This window comes from Cyrtonyx montezumae, unplaced genomic scaffold, assembly GCF_038088225.1.
Source record: "Cyrtonyx montezumae isolate F1298 unplaced genomic scaffold, pur_monq_1.0 scaffold_14, whole genome shotgun sequence".
Taxonomy (NCBI): domain Eukaryota; kingdom Metazoa; phylum Chordata; class Aves; order Galliformes; family Odontophoridae; genus Cyrtonyx; species Cyrtonyx montezumae.
In genome coordinates, this window is record NW_027071870.1 from 7,285,510 (window position 1) to 7,305,251 (window position 19,742).

Genomic DNA, 19,742 nt, shown 5'->3' on the forward strand with positions numbered 1-19,742 from the left:
AGAAATAAAGCCAGAATCAAATTAACTGTTTCATGTTGAACATGCTTCTTCTGCTTACCTTTAATGGTTAAAGGACCCAAGTCTTAAGGCAGATGTTTCCATGCCGCGTGCTCAAAAGATTTCTTATTGCCTGTTTGAAGCAGCAGTCAAATCCAAGAAGGGTTAGTTGCTTGCACTAAATTTGGACTTACTTTAACAATTGAACAAAGCAGACTTGCGTAAGAGATGTAACTCAGGTAGGTTGATCTTCAGACAACTTAACAGCAGATTAGAAATCATCTTCCTCTATACTTTCAGTCTTTGTGCTGTCTACTTTCTTTCCCTTTTTTTTTTTTTTTTCAGCTAACCTGGTACATACTACTTGTCTGAGGAACTAGTGGCTGGTTTGTAAGCAATGCAGCCCTCCTGGTTGATTGACTTCTGTGGTTTTGATAGTGAGGTCGTTGCCAGTGTTCTGGGTTTCGGATGGTCAGCTGTTTGTTGGAGAGCACAGTGTGGTGGCTGAAAGTCATCTTGTGCCTTGGTTATGTTGGAGTGGTATTTTTGTGTGTGTGAGAGAAACTGCAATTTTGGTAAAGTTAAGCTGATTAATGTACATATTGAGATGTTAGGTCACTATTTGACTTATAATCATGCATATACAGTGCATAAGAATAAGTAAGAAGTAATCACAGTGTGCCCTTTTTTACTGTAAATGTGTAAGGGTGTTATTTATTTATTTTTCTTTTAAGTATTGCCTGACTCCTAAGTGAGCTGACTTATCTTAACTGACTCATGGTATGTTGACTCCCTTCAAGATAGGTGGTAATTGCTTTCAGTTTTGCTGATGTCAGCGTTGACTGTTACAGCACTGCACAGTGGGCATTTTTGATGTCTTCAGAACTTCTGAATCAAAAAACTGGGCAGATACATGTCACTGTAAGAAAAATTAATATTAGGGTCCATGAGGGAATGCATACTTAGGAAATAGAATGTTAAAGGCTTGGGGTTGAGACTCGAGGAAGCTTCATGATGTGTGTAAGTTCTTCAGAGCATGATAGTGCTGTTATCCAAAGAGAGCCTAGAGAAGTTAAGTTCAGAATTTATAGCACAACAGTTCAGAAATAAACTTTTTTTCCCCCATCTTGCTATTATGTTCAAGACATATTTCTTGATAATCTTACTTCAAGAATGATTTAATTATGGTATTTACTGGGATAGAAATAGGCAATGTGTTTTACTATAAGCTATTCTTCCTTATGCTTATCATGAGGGAGCTGGAGAGTAATTCATGTGATAGAGATACCAGGCAGCACAGAGACATCTGACGTTTGCACAGTTAGCTTTTGTGTGGTCAGGCTTTTAGCTGCATGGGTCCTTGTGGATGCAGTTTGATTCAGAGAGACGAGGAGATCTTGGTAGTTTGGAATTCTGGGATGCACAGTTCATATCATACGTGGGAATTGTTTTACTTGCAGTATTGCAAGTGAAGTAACACAATATTAATTTTTTTCTTTACTGGAATGTGCATGTTGTAAGCATGTCACTGCATCTAGAAAAACGTACTTGGTTGAAATTGCTTAAGCTTGTTAAAGATGATTTTTTTCCACTTGTCATTTCTGTATTGTTCTTTTTTGATGGGTTGGTTTATGAAGTCAGGCTTGGAACGGAGTCCTGACGTTTGCGTGGCTGGCTTCATAAGCCACCTGGATTTGAGTTCTGGGGAATGCACAGAGGGACCGTGCCTCCCTGTGGCGTTAGCCACATTGGAGTAGTAGTCATCTGGATGTCAGCTGAGTCAAGGGTTACTGGAGTCTCGACACTTACATGTACTTCTTGGAATCTGTTGTGGAGACAGGCAGACTGTGCAGTCAGTTCTGATTACACAGTACCTTATGGTTAGGGCTTCCAGACTGTAGAAATACAGCTGTAGTGTTTATGTCCAGTGTGAGTTCAGGTACGTTGTGCTGTTGTAGTGATAGGTTTCTGCTGCAAGTCCTGCCAGACCTGAGCTGTTCCTGCATCTGCTGCACAGATGAGCTGCAGTCTGAACACTCGAGAATAATTTTATTTTTATCTATAATATAGCAATGGGTGTAGTTTGCCTTTCCAGATTCCTCTTTTTTTTCTTCTTTTAAAGCTTTCATCACGCGTCTGCAAGTTCGTTATTGAAAAGTTGCTCATAAGGGTTGTATGATGTATCCATAATTTAGCCCTCGCTTCCCCCCAGCATTTATGTAATATAAAATAACCATGCATGTAGCACTGCTTGCATTTTGCCTGAACAGGAGGAGGAAACAGGATTGCAGACTTATTTGGAGAAGCATATAGGTTTGTGATCAGAGCTCTGACAGCTCTGGCACAACAAGTTGCTGCTGTGGGAATGGGATCTCTGGGCCTGTGCCGAGAGTCTTTTTTGGTGTGATTATTTGACTTGTATCTGTTAAATAGAATGCATGTTGATAAATATGATTGCAGTAGGAGTGAACTAAATTTTAGAAGCAGAAAGTGGTTAGTAATGACTTACTGGTTTCTTTCTTTTTCCCTTTATGTGAAATACTGGCTGCTGAATAGAGAATTTCAGGATTATTTTGCTGTGTGTTCTCTCTGAAGATTCTCCTTGAAGTAATTCCTAAAGAAATTTGGAAATGAATGCTCTGTTGTGTGTATCTGTAATTAATACTAAAGGACATGTTTATTAGACTATAATTACAACTACTTTAGCAGTACAGTAAGTAAAGTTGCTTTAGTTTGGAGTGTGCAGGGGAAAAATGTACTTATATTTGTCATTTGTATTTTCTGCTCAATAGCGAATAGTAAACTTCTCAGTAAGAGAAATGATTGTAAAATATAAATTACCGGAAGAGATTTTTTTAATAAGTTTATGAGAAACTACTGTAATATCCCCATGCTTCCTCTCTGCTTAGAAGTCAGCACATGTTTATTTGTAGTTGGCTAAGTGAGGTAAACTGCCTGTCTGAAGATACACGGGCATAGGACTTGACATTTACGCTTTTATCCTGAACCCATATGGATTGAGTGATGTACGTTTCTTGCCTATTAACCCAGTGACTGTTGTTTGCCTTGCATGGCCTGAGTAAGGAGAGAATAATGTTTCATGTTCAGACCATTTTCATGTAAGTAATGATGACAGACCTTTAACTTCATCACACTGTGTCTCAAAAGATGACAAAGTTACGTAGGATCCTGTAGTCTCTGGTGTTAATGTTAGTAGGACTGTTGATGCTACAGACATAGCTGTTGATTTCTGCGTGGCCATTTTCCTTGTAGATACTGATAACAAATGCAGTGTCATTGAAGAAAGGGCTTCTTTGGTGCCATTTAAAGACACAACTAAATCTATTCATTTGCTTGAAGCAGTAAAAAAAACATACATTAAGACAGTTTTCTTAAACGTTTGTTAACATATGTGGTATAGCTACTGATGGCACCCTGACAATGGTTGGTAAAAAAAAAAAAAAAAAGAGGGACTTAAAAATTAATAGAAGGGATGCTTGCAATGCAAGTTTGATGAAATATCACTGTTGGGCATCAAGAAAATTAAAGTGTGAAAGCTTTAAGAATGGGTATGTCATGCAGATTGTCATCAAAGTTAAGAATTTCATGAAATCCAAGGGATCGCATCATTGCCTATTCCAGGAGTTGCTTAGAAGTATAGATGCTGTCACCTTTTCTGAAGGAAGATGTCTAAGTTGTGTTAAAACACTAAGAAAGACTTCATGATTTGCAAAGTGTGAGACAATCCTTTATGGGATCAAAAGGAAAATTTGTGCCAGGATGTGAAGATGAAAAACAGCTCTCACATTTTGCATTTTTGGTGGATTTGACCATTCATTGAAATGAATTAAATGTATGTCTTCAAGGTGAGAATCAGCTTACCTGTGCTATGTTTCAAACCGTAATAGCATTTGAAATAACTTAAATCATGGCAAGCTCAAGACATGGCAAATAATGTCATGCACTTTGTTGCATTGGCTAAACAGTCCTGTGAACAGTGAAAAATGTGAAATATGAGTAAAATAAATAAATTTGAGAATAAATTTGAAGATCAGTATTTTGGTATATTTGCAATTCTGTTTTCTGTCAACATAAGTACTGTGAGTTTTCAAGTGGAAGGTGTGGAGTTGTAGTCAGAAATTCAATTCCAATAGAATTTTGGTTGTGTCTCTTTACCAGACTTTTATAAGACCTTTTTTCCCAGAGCAGAATATCCTTTACTTCGTAGTCACACCTTGTTCATGCAGTCACTTTTTGTCAGAGCATACATTTGTGAGCAGTAATTGTCAAGGATGAAAAGTAATATTTCATCCAAAATCTCTGACAAATGCCTTGAGAGCTCACTAAAATTGCAACCACTTCAATCGAACCAGACATTGATGCATTATTTTCATAAAAACAGGGTCAAATATCCCACTAATTTTATTTTTTTTCTTTGTTTTCTATGTTTTAATAAAAAATACATAAAAAAGAAAGTTTTGTTACTTATGTACATTAACTATACTGTAGATTTGATGTTGCTGACAGCCCCTGTTCCCTCAGTGCGGGTGGCCCAGGCAAGCAAAAAGGTTGGGCACCCATGAAATAATCTAAATGTCCTGTGGCAAAATGAGTAACTAAAATGAGAATAGAGCCTAAAGCAAAATATTTTCTATCATCAGAAATGCTTAGTGCTTACACAGAAATGTTTTGTGACCACTAGTTTCATTTCCTTAATTGGTGGAAAATTTGTTAAATCCAGTCAGAAAAATTCTTCGAAGAGCTTCTCAGCTCTTTACCAAGGGGTCATAAAGTGTGCACTAGAATTTTATACCTCAGGATTTTTAGGGTACAGCACTAACATGTTTCAGGAAGACACTGAAGTGAACCAGCTCAAACTCACTTTTCTTCAGCTGTTGATTTCATTGGGATACTTTCAGCAATCTTTCAGCAAACTTTCAACATCCCAATACTTTCAGAATCCAAAGCCTTCTGATGGTTTCCAGTAAGGATAAATGTGTGCATTTTAAATTTTGTGTACGCTTATAGCTTATGTTCCGGTGACATCAGGACTTGGTAGGCTTAAACATGTTCTGGGAAATTTATGACTTGGGATTCCTGAGGTTGGACTGGCCACATTTCCATACGTGCTGTGTGGAGCTGGGGGTTGTTGCTCATGTTCAGTTGTGCTGGGTGTTATCTCTTGTAGTTACCTGATTTGCACTGAGTTAAAGGATGACTGACTGTCACCTGTAGTGTGTACTGACTGGATGGTCTTGAAAGAATGCTGATTTGCATGTTGAGTGCCTTTAATCTTCTTGTCATATTCAGTAAATTTATTGCCTGTAGATGTCTTTGACTGAGCTAACTGAATCTGCATATATCTTTATCTATCTCTTGATAAAGCGAACTAGATTGAGTCTGTGTAATGTATCCAGGTATAAAGCCCCAAATACTTTTGGTAGTCAGTCTGTTTTTCTCTTACCTGTCAACTGCCTGCTTAAAAAAAAAAGTTTTCTCCTCCTCCTGGGACAGATGACTGAATAGAAATGGGGCAGAGATTTGGCAAATTTGTCAGCATCAAGAAATGATTGTTTGAAGAGGGAGATGACTTAATTTCTTAAGTTGTCAAGTTGCAGAACATGGCACTTTAGAAGTGTGACAGTATGCGTTCGTTTGCTCTATTAGTGGTGTCAGCCAGTTGGGGATTCTTGAATGCTTTCCCGGTGGTGGTAGAAGATCTTTTGATTCCTGTTGGTTCTTCACTGCAGCATGTGAATACTGGAGCCTGGTATAAATCATGGGTTAGGAGCATTGGAACTTAAGTAGTTTTCATTTGCCTCTTTTTAGATACCTTGGTTTGAAAAATTGTGTAGTTAGCTACTTGCTGACTTTTGCTTAAAGTACTTGTATGCTTGAAAGCTATTATTTATAGAGACATCTAAGATAAAGATGTGGAAGGTGGACACTCTGTGGGTTTATGAGTAAGGTCATAATTCTGAAATCCTGCAGGTTGAGATTATTGATAAGTTATCTTGCTATCAAGCTGTGGTTCAGAAACTGATACAAGGAAATGTGTATTTGGTTACATGACAGATACATTATATAGATAGCATAAATACTGCATGCTGTGTAGGTAACAATAATGACTATCTGTGTTGACTGGGCAATATATTCCTATAGATGCTTTTAAAGAAGTAGTTATGTATAATTAATCCTTTTTGTTCCACTGAACAATGAGCTGAAAATATGAAATTTTGACTTTGTGAGTACTAGTAAGGGAGCTTGTGAGAAATCAGAAGTAATCTCTAATGGGAGGCTTGAAAGTACCTAATTAGTTCTAAGGAAAAAAATAGAAAAAATATTAATAATCAGAGTAAAAAAATTTATATGAGTAAGTAGTCTGAGGTTGGTCTGAGTTGAGTAATTTCAGCAGTCCTTAGGAACTCTTGTGAATTTGAGTGGACTGGATTTTCTGTTGTTTTCAGGTGCTGCAAGGTTGATCTCTGGTTAGTATGTCAGCAGTATCAGTTTTGTTTCACGTGAGACAGTTTGAAGTGGTGAATGGAAAAATGAAATGTCACTGGATTCTGAGGGCTGGGGCAGGTTATTACCAGCAGATGTAGACATGGTCAGTCTGGTATACATCCTGTTGCTGGATCTGTTTTTGTACTAACCACCTGTGATTTCTCATCTATTGATATGCCAAGATCTAAATTTCCAGCATGCTGGTTTGCCCCACTCTGCAAATATCTGTGATTTTCTTTTTCCTTCTGGTTGTTTAATCTTGGAAAACCTGACCTCTTTGCAGACTGTCAAGCATGTGTTCTTCTGTGGATTTGCTGAGTTTGAGTTAGGTTTTCTGTTAATGAAACAACAGACAATTAGATTATACTTACTCTGTTTTTATGCGGGTCTTTTCAGAGTATGGCATCCGTTTGTTAGAGGAAGCTTGCTTTACCCCAATTTGTTTGTTTATTTATTTATTTATTTCTGTGTGTACGTGTGTGGAGTCTGCAGTTTTTCTTATGTTCAGTGTTTTCATTTCAGTGCATTTGTATTTTTTTTTTTTTGTGTCAGAGGGCCAAAAATTATGAGGAGGAGAGATTGAAAGAAAAAGCTTAAAAAAAGATAAAACTTGATACACTATCTTCTGTGTCCTAGCCTCTTGAAACAGTACAGTTCAAGATGGAAGTTAAGCTTGTAAGTACATCAGGCCTCACGTGGCTGGTGCTAGTTCAAAAATTAGAAATGTTTGTATGCTGGGGAAAAATATTGGCACAAGAAATTTGTTTATTAGTAAAATGTGGTTGTATTCTTGTCTTACTCCTTATCTTCATTCCTGTTATGTTCATTATCTAGCATTGCTGTTCATATGGCCTTATGGAGAGATGACTCGAAGTGATCTGGCTGAAAACTAGGCAGGGAAAAGAAGTATTTTATTTTTAGCTTGCTGATCAGGATTTCCATATGGTCGAATGACTGCTCTTCCAAGAGCAAGGGAGACAGTAGAAAGTACACAGCAGGGGGTGGCCAGTGATCTTCTTTTGGCAGAAGTCAGCAATTATGTTAGCTTAAAGTGAATCTGAATTGAAGTCAGCTGGAACTGCAGCCTAATTTCTCAGCTAACAGCTAGGAGCTGGAGTCTATTTTAGCTGCTGTAGATCTTTTGCGTTATTTAGGTTAACGGGTCATACTGAGACATGCTATTTATTGCATTATTGCAATGGTGGGAATTTAGTCCTGTAGGGCTCGGCTTGTTTGGACAGTCATTACTCAGGTGAATGGATCCATTGGCCTACCTTGGATTTCAGTTTGGTAAATTACTTCCTTTTTTTTGTATGTGTTTTTTGTTTTGTTTTGTATTCTTATGGCAAGATCCACTTTATACAGTACATCTCCACATTATGCTGTATGAAACTTGCTTCATATTTATAGAACCCTTTGGGAAGAACAAGACTGTATTTCTACCTTCCTTTTTTTCTTCTCTCTTTTATAGCCTTTGTCCTATTTATCTACTCTGTTTACTATATGTCTCTTCATTTCAACATGGATAAGCTGGTCTGATGGATTAAATCAGTTTCTCTGTTTCCTCTTTTTCTAAATGGAATTTTTTTTTAATAAAGTTAACCCAAATTAATTAATTTGTGTAATACCTGCTGCTGGGTTTAATAGTCGTTATTCCTGGTTAAAATGAAATGATGTATTTATTCAAAATGGAAGAGAAAACTTGGGACCTAACGCAGCGAAGCTGAATTGTATTCTGACTAATTCAGTATAGAAAGCTGAGTTTATGTAGCTCTTGCTTTACTTGAACTGTTTTGGTCTTTCTTTCTAAAGTTTTCCAATGATGAGTCTTTAGTGTACGCTTCCATACTTTATTCTTTTTAGTTTACTGTTCTTTACTTCTTGGTTATTTTTACTTGTTTAAGACAGAAGCTATATCTGTGAACTCAGTCTGTTCCACCTAAGAAATTGAAGCATGAAGTCTGCACGTTATGTTCAGTAAGCCAGTAATGCTCCTTTTTCCAGTCTTCTTCCTCAAATCTAAATCAATTGGTTGTATCTACAGCACCACGTGCACTGATGCCCCTCAGTGCACACAGCAAAGGATGTGACTGTTCCTTTGCATCACAGTCAGCCTTTCTGGTACTCCCATTTGCATGATCACACCTGATGTTTTGTCTGAATTGTTGATCAATCTTAGGAGTTTGCCCTGTTTATGCTGTATTTGTTTTTTCCCCAGTCAATTTAGTAGTTCCATGAACAATAGATCTCAGAAATCCTTTGCGAGGGCTGAGACCCACAACTGGAGGAGAGAGCCTAGCCATTGTCAGTGCTTGAATATTATAGGTCATCTGGCCATCCATATAGAACCTTTATGCCTTCAACTGTCACAGAGATTGAAGCTTTATTCTATTGTGTGAGTTGTATGCAGATGTGGCATTTAGTAGAGAGATTCAGCTGTTGTTCACTTCAGCATTAAGGTCAGTCCATAAGGTAACTCAAGGAGACATGATTTTGGATGAAAACATTCAAATTAGAAATTAAAAGTAACTGGACTTTTGAGGTACATATACGTGGATGCTATTTAATTTCCTTTCTCCTGTAGAATCTTCTGTAACAAGTTTTTAAGCATTTTAAAAGTACCTGGGATTTTTTTTTGAGCTACTTTGCAAATTCTCAGTTGAAGCTATTGCTTTTATTTATTTATTTATTTTTGAAGTATATTGCTCTAAGATTTTAAAACTAGTAGTAAATGTTAGTTAAAAAATGTAATGGAAAAATGATCTGCTACTTTACTTACTTTTCTCAATCAGGCGTGAATGAGGCATGTGGGGCCCAGCAGGCAAGGGCACTGATTCTGCCCTGTGGTGCATGTTGAAAATGAGGAGGTAACAAATGAGAGTGTGTAAGCTGGGAACCAGTAGATTCATAACCTAGAGCAAAAAGGCCAAAGGGTCACTCTGTGGTATATTAGGGTATTACGATGGTACTTTATTGCAGATAGTAGGCAGAATTCACAGCACAAGAAGTGCTACATATCATCAGAATCCCAACTCCAGCTCCTTGAGAGCTGAGTGCAGGTGTTCTGCTCTTTGCCAGCAGCAGGATACTCTGCAGAATTCCCAAGACTTCAGTTTTCTTTCGTTGTCAAAGCTCCCTCATCCAGTTCAGTTTTCTGTCTCATATCTTATTTCTTTTCTACTGGTTGCAGCTAGGGCTACAGAGGAATAATGAGGGTAGATCTAATGGACCTGAACCCTATGGGGATATGAGACAAAAAGAAATGAGTTGAAACTGAGCTCTGAAGAGACAAAGGAGCATTCTGAACTCAGGCATAAATAGCTGGTTCCGTTCCTTGTCACTCAGTATCCTGTGATTGTTTTTAATTTTTTGTTCTGTGGCAAAGCTTGTTGACGAAGTTTGTTCGTTCTTATTTATGCTGCAGTGCTGCCATTCCCGCCTTCAGTTTTGCTGTTGTAGCTGACTGTGGGATTATGCTGTAAATGGCATCAGAAATACAACCTGAATCAAAAATACTAAAAGTTTATTTCACTTCTTTAAACCAGATCAGTGAAATGGGCAGCCCTGCAGAGTTTAGCGACTGTGGGAGTGATGGAAGGAGAGATTAATAAGGGAGTGGTGAAGGGAAGAAGAAGGGAACCTCCTAAACTAGTTTTGCCACTAGTGAAAATGCAGGACAGATTTTCTCAGGTTTGTGGAGGTGGGGCAAGGTAAACTATGTTAATAGCTTAGCTTGTCTCTGTGCTAGATATGTCATCTCATTGCCCTTAAGCTCTACGGGGTTGCAGCTTTGGGGTGGAAACAAACTTTATTGCACAGTCATTGTCAACATGTACCAGGCTTCTTGCTTTGAGAATTTAATCCAGAGTATATGGAATTCATTCAAATTAACCTGCAGCTACTGAGTGTCTCAGCAGCTTGCATGTAGTGTTTGGAGAGATGAAGTGCTAAGATGCAGCACATACACTACATATGTAAGATTTTTTGAAGAGAAATAATGGAGTCATAAAAGGGCTTAGGTTGGAAAGGACCTTAAAAATAATCTAGTTCCAATCCCCTGCCATGGACAAGGAATGAACCCATGGTTCATTTCAGTAGCAAGAAGGTCATTATAATCTTGACTTGAAAAATAAGTGGTAATAGTGGTATAGTCTGCAGGCAGATTATGGTACAGTTTGGAGGTTTTCAAACACTGGGACATTTGAATTTCACTGCAGACTTAATGCTGCCTTTTAATAAATAGCTAACCATTTTTGTGGGCTGATGTGAGGGAGGGATAAGTGAAGCAAAAGTCAGGAAGGAGGAATCATAAAGGTTCTTGTGTGCATCTGTCAGTACTGAGCAAGAATTCAAAAACTTTTCTGTTCTTCCCTTCATGAAAGCCTCTTTGCTGCTAATACTAGTTTTGTTGCAGGTTAAATAGTTCTGAAGATATTCTTCATCTGTATTAGTTTCAGGAATTCCCCAGATCTGCACAGTCTATTTTTGAGGCACTTAGAGTGTCATAGGCTCCTTCAGCTGCTGACTTTGCAGTTGGCTGGTAACAGAGAACTGTACAGTTCAGGAAACAGAGAAGATCTGTCCTGATGCTAGACGTCTGCGTGCATTTGAAGGGTGTGATAAAAGGATGCATCTAAAGATCTGACTGTTATGGGGTTGCTTAAAAAGCTTGTAAGCCTGGTATGCTTTGGGTTGTTTCTAATTTGCAATAAGATTGCAATAAAATGATATCTAGCTACAGGTTTTCCTGTAGCAGTGTTCCTTTTCACATAATCTGGACTAGTTAAATGGAATGTGCATCAAACCTGTTCAGTTCCTATGGTCTCTGGACTGATTTGGGATTGATTGATTCTACTTTGTGGTACACTTGATGCTGGGTAGTTGATAGAAGCAGTGGTAGCAGAAAGATTTCACTGTTGTGATCCTGGTATGTCACAAGAAAAGGATGCCCAGCTGCATGTTTCGAGACAAACAGTCTTCTGGAATTTCAGGGATGAGTCAACTTTTGAGCAGTTCATGAAACAGAAAATGAAATTGTTTTTTGCGTGTTGGGTTAAGTGTGAGTCAGCAGGGACTATGAAGCCAGTTCTTATTATAGCTGTGCTCTGCGCTAATTATATCCATGGCACATCTTTGTGATTGACCGTTTTGGTGAGTACAAAGATCCAAGGAGAAAGACATACAGTAGGGAGTCTTTGGACTGTGCCCAAGTTTCTTGTCAAGTGAGTCTACCCCATTCTTGGTGACATGTATCCAGAATTCTGTGGTGTGGAATCCAGGGATTAAAAGTTGGAGGTAGAATTGTGAATAGCTTAAATACATTGTGGTTTCAAGATCCAAAGGAGAAGGCTTTGTTTGTGACAAACTAGCATTAATACAACAGTAGGGGTTAAGGAAAAATATGCCCATTCACTTTTATAGAATGGTTACTTTTTTAATGACACCTAATAGATTTGATTTGAATGGTTTCTTTTGTAATGCTTCTGTGATCATTCCATTTTTTTATTTTATTTTTGCTTTTTTTTCCTAGAGATGTGAATTATGCCCTCATAAGGATGGTGCTTTAAAGAGAACAGATAATGGGGGTAAGTTTTATTCTTACTATTTGTGAACTCTCTTATTTTGTGTGAGGGGAATAAGACTGTGAAAAGAAAATGTAGGGCTCCTAATAACAACTGAAAACAATCAGCTGTTTTATCACACTAGCTGGCTTGGAAAGTGATAACTATTTTACAGTAGCCTGCAGTTGTCCAGATTGGGATGAATTTAAGTTTGAGAACAACAATCATTATTCTTAGATTTACTTGTAGATAAAAGGAGAAACTGCATTTTAACACAAGATTTTACAAGGAAAACAGATAAATTTTATGTATATTTAGTTGGAGTTTGAACATTTATAGAAAGCTATTCAAAGTGCATCATTCATGGGAGAAAGTGAATTTTTATGTCTGTAGCCAGACTGAATACTTCGGTGCATTTTCAAAGATGGCTCTTTCATGTTTGGTTTACTAATAGGTTCAGTAACAAAGAAGCTAGAGCTGAAAAATTGCATCTATCCTTTGCATCTTTTTAATTGTGTCCTTCAGGTTATCATCTATGATCAGTTCTGCTCCTACCCGGTAGAACTGCTAAAAGAAATCTCCATGGAATATCATGTGTTGGTTGTTTGTTTGTTTTTACTAATAGTTGGGTGATGTGAATGAAATCTTTCAATTAACTTCCCAGTCACTTCTGGATTGTCATCTTCTGTCTATATTAGCTACTTCCAAATTCCCACTCATCATCTATCTGTAAATAGCCCAGTAATGTTGATACTGTGACCTTCCTCTTGTCAGAGGAGAAAGGTTGATCAGGATTCCTGACATCATTTGGGCAGTCTGTGTTAATTGTGTTCTGGAGACTTTGTGCTGCATACATAGTATTCTACCGAATTTTTATCTTCATCTCAGTTCAGTGTTGATGTAGTTGATGTGGCTTTGCTATTTCTTTTACAGTTGAGTTGCACGAGCCAGGGCCTGCTTGCATTTGGGCTGGTCTCCTCTTTCCCTTTCTAATCAGTATGCTTTGACAATAATGTATAGCATACATTCTGGTACTCACCGTTGTACTGTCTGCTTATCTCAAACATGTTAGTGAATTTTATGTCATTCGTGAGTGTTAGGAGATTGTATTAAGTTAGTGTGTCACTGAAACTACCATAGTAAGTGCCAGCACAGTACTTTAGCCTTAGAACTAAGCCTCTCAGACAGGTTAATACGCGGCAGCACTGAATTAATTTCTTCAGAATGGCAAGTGAAGCGTGAGGTAGCTGAAGGGTTTTCCGCTTTTGTACTTAAAGTAGTGTTTGGGATTGCCTTGCTATTCTGTATGGTAATTTGGAAGAATTTTCTTTTCAGAAAGTCTTGAGAGTGTATTTTGACAGTGTGCATCAAATATCTGAGCATCCTTTTGATTCTCTCTTGCAACTATATTCTTTGTAATTATGAATTTCTGTCTGAAAGAGAATTGCTCTATCTGATTGAAGTGGAGTTTAAATAGCAAAGGCGTTACACTGGACACATGGTATCATCTCTTCTTTAGTTTTCACAACCAGGAGTTTTTATCAGTGAAAAGCTGATATCAGAGAAGTCATGAGAATTTGTGTTTTACTGTCTGGAAATTTCCCTTAATAATATATGATGTCTGTGGGGGTGAATGCAGCAAATCCTGCTTTATGGACCAACTGGACTTTTAGTAACAGCTTTATAGATGGATGTGAACCTTGGAAAAATGGACCCCAACTGGTATTGTGTCATGGAAACCTACATGGTTAATCTGAAGCTGTCCGACTCTCAAAAATGTTGCTTAATATAAGGGATTGTGACAGAAGAATTTCAAAGTCAGTAGTATTGTAAGAGGTCATGTTCTGGGCATCTCAAGGTAAAACCTAATTTTAAAAATTCTTTTCCACCAACACTGACTAGAAAGTCAACACAACTTTTGTTTCAGTGTGCAGATAACTCATACGTGTTCTGCTAGTTTTGTAGATAACTTTTTTTTTTCTTTTGTGGTAGCAGTCTTCTGGATATTTTTATTTTTACCAGTGTAAGAAACATGCTTTGTTTGGGGTGTTGAAGGTGCTGTATTTTCTTTTCTTAATGTTTTGCCTACTGAGTTTTACTGTAGAGTTCCATGGTTTTCTTAATCCACAGTAAGGCACTGTTACTGCAGGTAGGGCCCTTACTGTGCATTACTGCTTCCTCCTTTGTGGTGGCATTGGTGTTTCAAACTTTTTCCTGTGTTCATTTTCAGTTAAATTAAATCAGTTCCCTGATTCAGCTGACAGTGGTAATGCTGATGTTGGGGGGATGACCAGGACCATTCTTTTACCAGCAGCTTGTACATAAGCTGTCTTAAGTCAGCTGTACAGCTGTCCCTGAAAGCAGCCTAAGCTTATAGCTCTTACCTAGTTGTATTATCTTGTCTTTAAGAACACTGGGGCACTATAATATCTATTTATCTATGACGCAATAGTCCATGAATCAAACTCGTGTTGTTTTGAAGTGTTACTTACTAAGAATAGTGATAGTTGTGTGTGTTGCTTTTGTTCTTTTGTGCATGTTCTTTCTCCTCCCTCCCTTTTACTTTTAACCTGTTACAACTCACTTGATTTTTTTTTTTGGAGATCACTGTTTCTTTAAATTTCCTTTTTAGGTTGTATAGTTCTGTTTGGAAACATCTAATACTCCTTAATAATGCTTATTGGTACAGTTGCCAAGGGAGAAATGGTTGGTTTTCCAGACTCATTTATGATAAATAAGGAATTACGGTTTTCAGTAATACCACAGATGCAACATTTTTGGTGCAGTTCTGTCCTATATCGTCTATGTAAATTGGAAGTGTCAGTATGCGATAGCAAGAGGAGAGGATCATGCTCTCTTTATCAGTATGAACTTGGTTCTTGGGAAATTTCTTGTATCCTTTCTCAGAATACGTTCCCAGCGTGCAGGTATGTATGCTTTGGGACTTCTTGAACCAGTGGTCTTTTTTGTGCTTTCAGAGAAAACAAAATGTTGTTAAGTGTGCTTTAAGCATGTCGGTTACACATTTAATTTGTCCATTTCTTCTTGAGTGTTAGTGTCCATAGCAAGACCTCTCACAGTTGATCAGTATGATTTGTAACATTTGCATGCAGATTGTGAGTCCATTAAATCGCAGTTTTATTTGATGACACATAGCAGTTGTTAAATCCAGGGAAGTGACAAAGACCAGTTATTTTATTTTCAGTTCCACTTGTGGTTTTTTAGACCCTTGTCGTATTCTTTTTCTCTCTCCTTTCAGGGAGCCCCAGGCTGGTGGGGTATTCCTTGTATGGAGTGTGACCCGTCTCCTTACTGTTTCTCTTCCTCTTCCGAATAATACATAATCCTTACCAGAACTGCATGTGAAATTTTAGAGAAGCAAATCTGTATCCATCTAAGCTGCCAAATGATAACAGTATCATTTAGTGTTCTATAGCATAGACTGCTAATGTGGTTACAGGCCACCATTTTTTGATGCAGATTTTTTTCTCAGTAATTACAAAATACACTAGCCACTAATTCATACTAGATTGAATCTGGAACAGAACCTCAAATTGGAACGCAAGTATTAATTTTAACAAGGCTTCTGCCTGACTATTTGCCTGAATATTCTTAACATCGAGCACTTGGTTTTCTGCATCTGTTCTGAAAACTGAATACATGGGCAATGTACGTGTTTTTACAGTCTTTGTTAACTCTAGACCATTTGGGTAATTAGAGGTGGAGTTATCTGAGGTAACTGCATGAGCTGCCTGTCTTGGCCCGGTGGCAGTGGCTGCTCCTGCTGCTGGTGAGCCCAGAGAGAGTTTGGCCTGGATTTGAGCTGAATGTACCTTAGGCTGCTTCAGTGTCCTTTCAGGGCATTAATTCATCTGTTAATAGTGATGGGACATTGCATGGTGATTGCCAGAAACTTCAAAAATAAGCTTTGAACACATAAATAATATACTGTAATGTTTTGCCTGCTTAATATCTTGGGGAAAGAGGATCTTGTCTGTACCTGGACCCTGTGGAACTATTTACATAAAAAACAGGTCTGTGGCCTCTGACTGCAGTTCTAGAAAGTCTGTGTTTTGTTATTTTTTAATGAAAGTTATAAGAGTAGGATTGAAAGAACTTTTGTCTTTGAATATGCTTATGAAGAAAAGCCCATGTTAAATTTTGTAGTAGTGTTCGTTTAGGGGCATCACCGTGGTTTAAAATACAGAACTGAATATAAAAGGTTTTGAAAATGAGGAAGAACTGCTGTGTGCTGGAGTTCCTTGCTGGTTGCTGTCTTAATGTGTAAGAAGGCTACTGAAAGAGCAGCTCAGCTATTTGTAGCAGTATCTGTTCCCTGTGCAGCTTAGGAGTTGGGCAGAGTATAAAAACACATTTAATAGATTAAAAAAAATGCTCACGTGTTCTATTTTAAGGCATATTGTTCAGTTGGGGATATTTTTTGGATGCTTAAATAGTTCTCTTACAGTAATCTTTGTCCGCATTTCTCTCTGAGCCGAAGAGGCTTCAGCTTGGTGTGCAAGTTGTTGCTTTGAAATCCGATTCCACTGGCTGATGATCAGGAATGCGGTGTAACAGCATTCTTTGTGTCGACTTTTCACCAAGGCTTCTTTCATGCAGCTGCTTGGGAAAAGGCCAGCTAACAATGCCGTGGTTTTATGTCATCCTTCAGGCCCTCTTCCCATCCCCTGGGTCAGCGTTGGGATCCCCCATGTCTATGAAAACACTTCATGCCAGCTTTTCTTACTCTTAGCATTGCTGGTGTCAGCATCTCTCACTGTCGGGTTTGCTGTTCTGATGTGTTTTAGTGGTATTAGGTCTAAGAGTATGGATGGTATAACGTTATATATTTAGGCTTATGCATTTTGCAAGAGGTGTTAACCTAAAAATGTTCAGGACCTTTTATAGAGATTTGCAGGATTTAGCATATGTATTTTTTACTGGGAAAGGCAGTAATATTATATAAGCAATGCTAAAATATTTTCCTAACAAATACACGTATTAACATATAATCTGTATTAAATATTTACTGTTTATTTTACTAACAAATGCAATGTAAGAACCCATACTGGGAACAATTTGACATTTTTTCCTTTTGTTGTATAAAATGTCTTTAGAGAGTTACAAGTAAGAGACTTGTTAATGCCATTGCATGCAAGATAAGATGATTAAAGCTGTTAGCTTACTTAGTGGACCAGTGGGATGCAAGCTGGAGCTGTTTCAGAAACAAACTATTTGTTGTGCTGCCAAATGAAGAACCAGAGAGAATTTTTCATATGTACTTATTCTTTAATTGAGGAGCAAGTATTGATAAATGCAGAATTAGGTGAAATTGTGTAGTAAAGCTCTGTGGAATGGAGCCTTCTCTTCACAGATAACTGGTTTATTACTATTATTTTTAGTAGAAATTGTCACTGATTCTGCATACTAGTGATGAGGTTGGCTGTCAGCTGCTCGGGGAGCCTTTTTCCTTCTTTTCAAGGAATGGATCAAACAGTGTAGTGAATACTGCCGTGTCAGCTCCAGCTACCTCTGAAGCAGTATTTACCAGGTTCAGGAAACTGCAGTACCTCCAGCAGCCTCATATTTTCTGCAAGTTTCCTCATCTTTGCAGGAAAGGAGGGTCAGGGTTAAAATGGAGGTGTATGGAATGCTTTACTGACGCATTTAGACTTAGGGTTTAAAATATTACTTAATCTTTCCGTGTAGCAAACAGTAACAATTCTGGTCTCATGCACATCTTCTCTGACTTCACCCTTCAGGGTGGGATAGGGCTGAGTTTTGGGATCAGATAGCAGTTGTGCTGGCAGTGAAACCTGGAGTGCAGTTCCCTGTAGTCCAGACCTTTGCAGAAAGGAGAGGGCTGTGCTTTTCCCATGCCAGTTTGTTTATTCACCTGTGGTTTTGTTTATGGTAAACATAAAACCTTAGTATGCCTTTCATCAACTTGCTGATCTGACTGGAAGGTAAATTTCTGTTTCCCCCCAGGGTTAGTAATGAGATGACTACAAGTTTATCTGCCCCGGTGTATGGAAAGCTTGTACTTCAGGGAGAGGGAGCGTGGGACTTTATAGACAGCTCACAGTTGAAACGGATTGAGGTGTATCCTTAGGATAGGTCCTGGAGTGACCCTAATAAGAAAATCAGTGTTTCAGCATAGAAAGGTTTTTACATGCTAGAAAATGAAGTTCACTTGGGTTAGGAGTGAGCTGCGTTTCTGAATGAAATGAAATGGAATTTCCTTAGTGAAATAGAATGGACTCTTTAGGAACTCACACAGAATGCATAGGCAGGTCTTACTCAGGAGTTGGACCAGAGTTAGGAGGTGTTGGTGACATCCCACAGTTCTGTTTTGGGACCAGGCTGCCATTGCAGCTGGACTTCTCTGTGACTCCATGGTTCTGGCTTCCTGGCTGCTACTGCTCTGCTGTGCTCCTTTGGCGTTGATTGTGCAGAGCCTCCTGTGTGTGTGTTAGCTCTCAGCCTTCTCTGTATTTGAGTGGTAGGGTGGATTATTACTGTAAAAGTCTGTTGCTGTTATTTTACTGTGAGGTAAAAGATCATAAAAGCAAGGCTTTAAATTTCACGGTCTAAGGTGATCAAGTTTCTTTTATGAAAGTGCTTGGGAATCTAGTTTTTAGGCAGATAAACAGTAACGGTAAAGGCAACAGTTTAGTTAGAAGGATAATGTACTGCTATGTTATTTATCTTCTTGGGTTTCCTTTGCTAATTTTATATTACTTGGTTCAGGTTCGTTTCTAGTTATAGAATGCTGTGCTGGCAACAGCTTTTATTAACTAGTGATGAAATAGTTACCTGTTCACTGTCACTGGGATGACAGGCTGTTTTAAGTTAAGATTCTGGAACTCCAGATTTGTTACTCTGAAAGTCAATGAATATTACACACTTAAATGTAATTTGAATATGTAATGTACTGAGACAAAGATTAGTTAGTCATCTGAAATCAGAATCTCAGCAAAAGATGTGTAAAATGTGGATGGATTCTGAGGTTGTAATCAAACATTTGACATGCCAGAACAAAACCTAAAATTGGCAAAACTCAATAGTACGCTTTTCTGAGAGATACTGAGAGAGAGAAAATAGGTGGCAGTGGGGCTCAAGAAAAAAGCTTTCATAAGATATATTTTTGAAGGCTTTGAGGTATGAATTTCAATTCTTGCCATTTGAAATAACTGTTTTTATTATTATTGTTACAGAAACATATCTTGGACATGTTTTTAAATGTGGTTTTGATGGTGTTTTAATGTTAATTGAGGTTGTTTCCTAAGATCTCTTTAAGGGAAAGTGTTATAACTACACTTGAGTTACCTTATAAAGCAAAATAGGTATGCATAAATATTTCTGTTAGCATTTCCTGTAGTTACTGAAAGTAGTGAGTAAGACTAGAAAGTGCCATTGAAATACACTGACTTTTAAGATGTCCGTGACCAGAAAGCTTTGTTTTTGTTTTACTCTTAAGATGTGGGTGTACAGCAATATTCTTCACTTTAATGTTGGGAAGGCTCAAAAGAACTAAATTTAATTACATCTTTTTTGGGGTGGAGGTAGATGTATAGTTGCCCAAAAATATTGTAATAAGTTAATTGAATAGGAAGTTTATGGCATATGTTTGAAGCCAATTGAAAATGTGAATTTTAATATGGCCTTAAATGTTAT

The 19,742-nt window shown here is 37.9% G+C and overlaps 1 protein-coding gene across 3 annotated transcripts in view; it reads left to right on the forward strand.

Annotated features, from left to right (window-relative positions):
- MLLT10 (MLLT10 histone lysine methyltransferase DOT1L cofactor) overlaps nt 1–19,742 on the forward strand; it is a 108,341-nt gene that overhangs the window by 5,445 nt on the left and 83,154 nt on the right. For 2 of the 3 annotated variants that reach the window (XM_065731384.1, XM_065731385.1), the window contains exon 3: nt 12,035–12,089. The exons of the other annotated variant lie outside the window; for it this stretch is intronic. In XM_065731384.1, the coding sequence (XP_065587456.1) occupies nt 12,035–12,089 (55 nt within the window). The remainder of the gene's footprint in view (nt 1–12,034; nt 12,090–19,742) is intronic. 3 annotated transcript variants of the gene reach the window in all.